Raw genomic sequence first — 7,757 nt, forward strand, 5'->3', positions numbered from 1 at the left:
TTAAACATTTGACAACATGGATATCTGCTGTATCTGTCCTGATTTTCTGGAAGGGAAGTCTGCTTGTCACTGGATTTCCAAGTACCACCATGGCAGCTGGGTTTCTGGGAGCACAGACAGAGGCTGCATAAGTCATGCAGGTGCTTTTCTTAAATTATAAAAGCTGGTTATAAATGGAAATCGTCTCTAGGTTACGTATGTAACCTAGAGACGTTCCCCTTCAGGAACTCGAGCTTCGTCTAAGTCGCTGAAGAGCAGAAGCTGGTTTGTGCTCTGCCGGATGCGCTTTTATACTTTCTGGTGCTTACGTCACCCCGCTCGTGACGTCTCGCTACTCCATTGGACTGATTTGACACGTGCTTCAGAACGCGGTCACGCAAGGGCGTTCCCAAAGCGACTTCGACGCAGCTCGAGTTCCTGAAGGGGAGCTGCTTCTAACACCCCTCTCGTGTGATTGTAGACACCTTCTGTAAAAACCCCCAGTTTTGGCTGAGGATTAATGAGTTTGATAAGGCCTGCGAACAGGGCCAGAACAATGTTCTGGTGACTCTCATACAGAAACCTGACAAGAGACACAGACGCCACTCTGCACACCATGGCATCGGCTTCTACGTATTTGCAGTCAGTATTAACAAAAAAAGCAATACATATATTTGTACTGTGCATGTATGATGTCTTTGTGTTTGAAGTGTAACCTTTTTTTTTTATTTTGAACTTTCACAGATTCCACCTGAGGCAAGTAAAATATATAAATTATATCACAGTTTCTTGTGTTAATCACATTGGTTTAAAACAAATGCACTGTGCGTATTTCAGGTTGTATCAATACATATTACATTATTTGTTATAGGCTACTTTTCTGGCACATTCATTTTAGATGTTCAGGGAAATAACATTTTGAATCATTATCTGTTAGATGAAATCTGAGGGAAAGCTTGGATCAAGCTTTTTCCATGGAAGAAAGCCTGTGGTAACAAGCGAGCCCTTTCAACGTGCAAGACAGGTGATGAAATTCTTCAGACTAGAGCCGGGAGAGTATCTCATCGTGCCATCCACATACCATCCCAATAAGAGTGGAGAATTCATCCTGTCCATTCTCTGCAAAAATGAGATCCACATTCAGTAAGTTGCATGAAGGACGGATAGACTGACTTTTTATTTATGCTTGGAAAAATATGGTTAATTTTTTTTTCTTTTAGAAGGGACACAGAAAGAATGGAGAAAGATTTTCTTGTGGATCTTTTAGACAGGTCTGAGGTAATAATACACAGAATCATTGTGTAAAAGTATTAATATTCGCTTGTTTGAGTTTGTCAATGTGCAATCAGAGGATTACACACTGAAATCATTCATCTTTCAGCAAATCTGCAATTATGGGCAGCTAAATCCTGTTTTTGTCCTGTTTTTGTTAATGCACCTTTAAGATGGAAATAAGACCAGATATTATATCTCTGGACTCTAAACTCTATTTATTTATGTATGTATGTATGTATATTACTGATGAAACAGTTCAGTTCTAGTTGTCATTTTAGCAGTTTTCTCTTCATTATCTTTTCTCATGTTCAGGTCCATTACACTGAAGAAGTGGATGAAATATCAAAAACTAAAGCACTGTTTCGGCAATATTCTGATCAAGTAAATATGAAAGCTAATATCTTATCAAAAATTACATTAAAAACCACAGCTGCTGTGCTTAAAAATATAACAAGCTTCAAGCTCTTTAATGTCTTCTTTGGAAACAGTATAAAGTTGTTGATGCTGAGAAGCTTCAACGGCTTCTTCATGAAAACCTACTTGAACGTGAGTGTTTTAAAAATCCTGTCCATTCTATGTGCAATATACTGTCTGTAGCTAGTTTTGAAATCTCACAAATGTATCTTTTGTGACTTATACCATTTAGGGCATAAAAACCCTGAAGGATTTGGCCTGGATTCCTGTAGAGGTATAATAGCCATGTCAGATGTATCCTTCATTATTTAAGCATGTAATTAAAAACATAAATAAAATTTTTTTGAATCATGATGATTTATCTCCCAGGTTCAGATGTATTTGCGGTCATATTGTAAAGAAACATGTTTTAGCTCTAGACATTTTCCATGACTGTAACAATAACAATAGTTCAATGTGACTGGAAGACTCTGCGGACCAGAATTAATTCGTCTCTGGAACCATATTTTGACATACAAGGTAAGTGGATTTGAGTGAGGAATTTAGCTATGGATTTTTATTGTATTTAAACAAGAAATGTAGCTATGTATTGAGTTATATTAAGATTTTTTCCCAGTTTTTATGAAGAATAATTTTTCAAGATTTTTTTTTTTTTTTTTACAGAATATCTTCTACAGCATGGATTCTTCCAAAGATGGTGTTCTGTCTTTCAACGAACTGCAAAATGCATTAGAGAAAACAGGTTGAGACTTATACAGTTTATGCTTTGCTCTGGTGAACCGTTGTTGAAAATATTGTAATTTTCTTAGTAGTAGGTTAGTGTTCAATATTTGCATTACCTTTAATATCACTGTAAATGTTAGAGCCAGCATAGTAGCCACCCTCTGTGTCCAGTGACCCATAAAACCGAACACAGGGGTATTGATATAATATTGATATAACATGTTCATTCACACATTGCAAATATACTGTATTTACTGTATGTCATGGTTATTGTACCCTAGGCCTGCATTTAAATGAAGACATCCTGAATCTCATGTTTGTGCGGTATGGTGGTGCTACTGAACAGATCTCTCTGGAGGGTTTCATATGCCTTGTCATGCGCTTGAACTGCATGGCCAGTGAGTAGCACTCCAGTGTACTGGACAGAAACTGTATATACTGTATATATATATATATAGAAAGTTTTTGTTCCATACTTTCATGCCCCTGAGCTACATACTCCTGGGTATTATGTTTTGGATTTATTACATATGAACAATCTTTATTCTTTTCATCAGGAATATTCCAGAGACTGTGTGAAAACAGAAAGATAACTCTTGATGAGAGTGAGGTAATCCTTGTGTAAAAATTTTTTTTTTCATATTTCCAAACACATACACGTGCTTAATAGTTCATACATTTACAACCTGTTTGTGTGTATCTGTGTTTTAGTGGATAGGACTCACCATGTACTCATGAGGGAATGTTTGCTTGCCAGGAGGATTGCCAACAAACGCAAGAAGCAGTGTGAAAAGAAAATATCAGTTTGGAGATCAAAAACAATCAGCGATTTAGGCAATCTAAACATTTCTTTCTTTTCTTTATTTTTTAACAAATTGTGATGGTTATATGGCTTTTCTCTTTTTCTTAAAATTAATTTGATATACCCATTTTATATGATCAAACTGTTTGTAGTAATTGCAAAAAAATCTGTCTATTTTGACTGTTTGAAAAGTTATGCATGTGATGTATGTATTTCTCATTGTACACACTTAGAGTCACTGTTGGTGTAAAGCAAAGCATATGCAAGCAGATGCTATTTTAATACGAGTTTTGATGTTATTGTGCTTGTGAAGTAAGACTATTTCTCAACACAACATCGTATATGTTACGGGGCTGACAAGACATGAGACATGCGGATCCATGTGCAAGCTTTTATTGAAAGCAGAAGAGGTCAGAAACACAGGCAGGGTCGAACAATGGCAAACAGGTATATGGCGGGCAAGACACAAGAATAATCCTAGGGCTAGCGTGGGTCTTCGATCGGCAAACAGTATCCAGAGGGCTTGACAAGAGGGGTAATCCGTAAACGCGAGCAAAAGTCCAGGTGAGGAGCAAACACAGTCCGAAAACGGCAAGCAAAGGGTCAATCCAAGATACGTGGCAAGAATCAGGAACCAGGGAAACAGGCAAGGCAAGACGATGACTAGACTATGCAAGCTAGAGCAGGCTTCGTAAAGTAGCTATCAGCTATCACAGTGATAAATGCTAAACAATACTTGGCCGTTGAAAGGAGTGAGATTGAGTGTTAAATAGTGAGTGAGTGATATGAAACAGCTGTGTGCAATCAGTGCTGTGTGCAATCAGTGCAATGAATGATGGGATATGTAGTCCGGGGTGCTATGCAACAGTGTGTAGTGCGAGAGTCAATGAAAATGGAAAGGGTGACCTCTGATGGCTAGCAGACGGAAGTTCATGGACCGGATACGTAACAGTATAAGGGGACTTTAGGCCACATGTAGGTCTACAATACATGGAAAGATCTATCTATTTGCAGTCATTTTCATCTAAATGACAGATGCTTCGGCTCCTGCAGAACTTTGAAACATGATTGACATGCCAGGAAATGTGTTTTGGTGTCAGTTTGTGTCCATTGTTTGTCTGATATCAGCCACATTGATAACATCCACACAAGAGAAAATATTCAGCTGTCTTTTGAACATTTCTAATGTATGCTGAACTCTATTTTTAGATATAAACTATTGATTTTAAAAACACTCTAATGAAAATTGTTCTAATTGTATAAATAGCTATATGGATTTAATTACTTTGTCTTTAGCTTGTAAATTTAGTGCTTTAGTGTATATTTAGTGTAAGCATGACTTTTTTTAATTAGTAATATTTTCAACTCAAAAGTAAATATGTAAATAATGTGGTTATTTCAATACATTGTAATTTCTTATTTTGTTAATGAACACTGTGATTTTATACATAACAGCCTCATTTTCATATCTGACAAAAATTTAATATGTTTGCCTGTTGCCTACGGTCTTTTGCCTGTGTTGTTTTGCTATCGCCTTCTAAAGAATTATCTGATGACAAATGATGTCACAAATGATGAAACATTCAAAAACATTCAAAGTAGCTGGCTGGTTGTGCTGTTCCTTAAAGGCAGAGTAAGTGATTTCTGGTAGCCAATGTTGATATTTGAAATCACCAAAACAAACACGCCCCTACCCCAAAAGGGTCTTGCCCCTATTTTGATAGCTCCGCCCCACATATACGTAAGCAACCCAGGCAACGATTAGTTCTGTGAAACAAAGCAAAACCAATATTGTCGCGGCGCGACAAAGTGTTTTTGAAAAATCACTTACTCTGCCTTTAATGTGCAGTTACATTTACCTTTGCTCGTGAACATTTCATATCGTCAGTCCTGACAAAGTCATAACATATTTTTTAAATCTCAAAATGTGCAGATTTAAGCAACTGTAGATTGTGAATCTTGCTGTTTTGTTAAGCGTTTTGTGGGGGATGTTTGTATAAGTGAAAGGCAAATGTTAGACTATTATCTACTTTAGTCAGTCTTTGAAGGAGATCGAGTTTGGAATGTTGTAATTCTGGACCATGACGTCACATACTGTAGGTATGAGGCATTTTAATATTCTTTACACACTGTCATGCTTTACCTTATGAAGTCGCCTGAATTGCAGAAAAAAAAAACAATCTCTACACAAAGTAAGGGGTGGGATGAATAGCAAAAAGAAAAGAAAATAGTATTCCACATGTGTCCAGCACACAACCAGACACAGGGAGGAAAAAATGGTCTTTTACCGTAACTTTCTGACCAACCAGATTCTTGCAGGTGTGATGTATATCTTCCTTTTATCCTTTTAATTAATTAATTTTAACTAATCCACTTTCAAAAATTAATTATGCATTAAATATTTCTTTTTGTTAAAACATGATTAATAGAAGAACACTAAATAAGCTTTAAAACAGTTGTAACTTTTTTTAGTTTTAACTTTTGCTTTATTGTACTGATACTTGAGTATTGTAACACTCAGTAACAGAGACAGGATAATATGAAAGTAGACAGTCACAGCTCAATTTAGGTAAATAACAAACTTTTTAAATATGAAATGTGAGACCTTTTTTTCATATATTGTGATGAGGGTTCTCCTACCAATCCTGTTAAGTTCTATCAGAAAGACTCAGAGGGAAGGTAAACGTTTACATGGTATTTATTCCGTAAAGTGTTAACGGATGTTGGTGAGTGAGTTACAATAATTAGTGAATAGTTGTATAGAAAGATTCTTTGGCATAGGCCCCGTCCTTTGTCCAAATCCTGGGGATGCAGATTTGGCTGATCCTGCCTGAAGATGAAGGCAGGGGCAGAGCCTACCCCTATGGATGGACAGGGCCAACCTGTTGGTGGTGGTGGGGAGGATGGAGGGGAACGTCGGCGACATCAACTGCGAAAATGAAACAGAGTTCAGTGCTTATATACTCCAGGTGTCAAGCAGTGATTGGCCAGATCTGTTAGTATGAATGAATGACGTGTCATTGGAGTCTTCCTGACAAAATTTGCACTGACGCTTCCATTTCCTGGGCCAGGACTTTGATGATTCTGTCTGAACAGAAACTAGTGTCACCTGGTAAACCATTCTTCACTATTGATGGAATGTCCAGGCTTGATTACAAACAAGGGTCCAAACTGGGTAAATTTGGGTTTATTTGAATACAGTATGAAATGGGTTCTATAAGCGGTCATTATCTCAGTTTCTAAGTAGCATTACACATAAATCAAAATAACCATGTCTCCTCGTCTTTTAACCTCAAAAGATGAAGAGACATAATTTATGACGAAAGATACAGTATCATAATTCAAGTCATTCCAGCTGGTCAGACACTCAGCAACAATTATGTACGCATGTTTCACTTCAGGGTTTAATACCTATTTGATATCAGAATGTTTATGAATCTGTAAATTAATTTGATGATTAGGAAAGCACAATTCCTCTTTTTAACCCTTACCCTTTTTCCTATATATTTGTCTCTGTGTGTAATTTGTCTTTGTAACGTAGGGAGGCGACAACGGAGTTGGAGGATCCAAATGCAAGGCTTTATTCTAAAGAGTGTGGTCAAAACAGGCAGGGACAAAATACCGCAAAACAGTTACATACAAGGCACATGCAAAAGAGCAATCCACAAAACAGGCAACGATCAGGGTAGGCAGCAAACAATGAGAATCAAGGAACCAGTCAAGGGTCAAAAACTCTAAGGCAAGGCAAGAAAACAAGGAACTAGGAAAACACATGAAAAACTCAGCCATGTGTGTGTGAAAGTGTCTGACTTAAATAGTCCTCCTGATAGGAAATGGGAGGAGTCTGAGATTAGTTCCTAGGCAGGGGTTATGGGAAATTGAGTCCGGGATGGAGGTCTACTCCAGGTAGAGACTGTGACGATCTTACAGTTCTGGCGATTTGGGAAATGGATTGATGTTGTCATTGATGATCTGCTTCCAACAATTGATGACAAGCTCATTTTTGTGGGTTCAAAAACATCTAATGAGTTTTGGCCTGCCTTACTGGAGAAAGCTTATGCAAAGTAGGTGCCAGCAGATGCTGTGACATAAAGACGGAATTAATTTATTGATGTCAAGCTCATTTTTGTGGGTTTGAAAACATCTAATGAGTTTTGGCTTGCCTTACTGGAGAAAGCTTATGCAAAGTAGGTGCCAGCAGATGCTGTGACATAAAGACGGAATTAATTTACTTATTGTTTCTTGTCTCTAGAATATTGATGTGTGAAACGTATGCATGATCTTAACTTTGATCTGTCCCTCTTAATAGATTTGTATGTTGTTGTGAGAAGGAACACTGTAACATCTATAAACATTGACAGTGCTCATTACATCATATTCACTACATTACAGAATGTCTGTGACATTGTAGCATTTACACAGCACCATAAAATTGTTCTGACTTTACAGGGTGTGCGGATCTTACGCAGACCTAGATGGCGGATTCATGTCTGAGCCCTGATGGACTTCATTGGTGGGCTGCACATGCAGTTTGTTTTGAATGAAGCTCCTGCTTATCTGTGGG

General features: G+C 37.5%; 1 protein-coding gene across 1 annotated transcript in view; it reads left to right on the top strand.

Annotated features, from left to right (window-relative positions):
- LOC107664433 (calpain-1 catalytic subunit-like) overlaps positions 1 to 3,289 on the top strand; it is a 10,474-nt gene extending 7,185 nt beyond the window's left edge. The window contains exons 12-24 of the mRNA XM_016455001.1: positions 7 to 140; positions 461 to 621; positions 724 to 735; positions 917 to 1,122; positions 1,200 to 1,257; positions 1,567 to 1,635; positions 1,743 to 1,800; positions 1,901 to 1,962; positions 2,119 to 2,187; positions 2,332 to 2,410; positions 2,673 to 2,789; positions 2,949 to 3,001; positions 3,103 to 3,289. Of these exons, the coding sequence (XP_016310487.1) occupies positions 7 to 140; positions 461 to 621; positions 724 to 735; positions 917 to 1,122; positions 1,200 to 1,257; positions 1,567 to 1,635; positions 1,743 to 1,800; positions 1,901 to 1,962; positions 2,119 to 2,187; positions 2,332 to 2,410; positions 2,673 to 2,789; positions 2,949 to 3,001; positions 3,103 to 3,129 (1,105 nt within the window). The 3' untranslated portion in view covers positions 3,130 to 3,289. The remainder of the gene's footprint in view (positions 1 to 6; positions 141 to 460; positions 622 to 723; positions 736 to 916; positions 1,123 to 1,199; positions 1,258 to 1,566; positions 1,636 to 1,742; positions 1,801 to 1,900; positions 1,963 to 2,118; positions 2,188 to 2,331; positions 2,411 to 2,672; positions 2,790 to 2,948; positions 3,002 to 3,102) is intronic.
- The last annotated feature ends 4,468 nt before the right edge of the window (positions 3,290 to 7,757 follow it).

This window comes from Sinocyclocheilus anshuiensis, unplaced genomic scaffold (assembly GCF_001515605.1).
Source record: "Sinocyclocheilus anshuiensis isolate Anshui unplaced genomic scaffold, SAMN03320099.WGS_v1.1 scaffold167, whole genome shotgun sequence".
NCBI lineage: Eukaryota > Metazoa > Chordata > Actinopteri > Cypriniformes > Cyprinidae > Sinocyclocheilus > Sinocyclocheilus anshuiensis.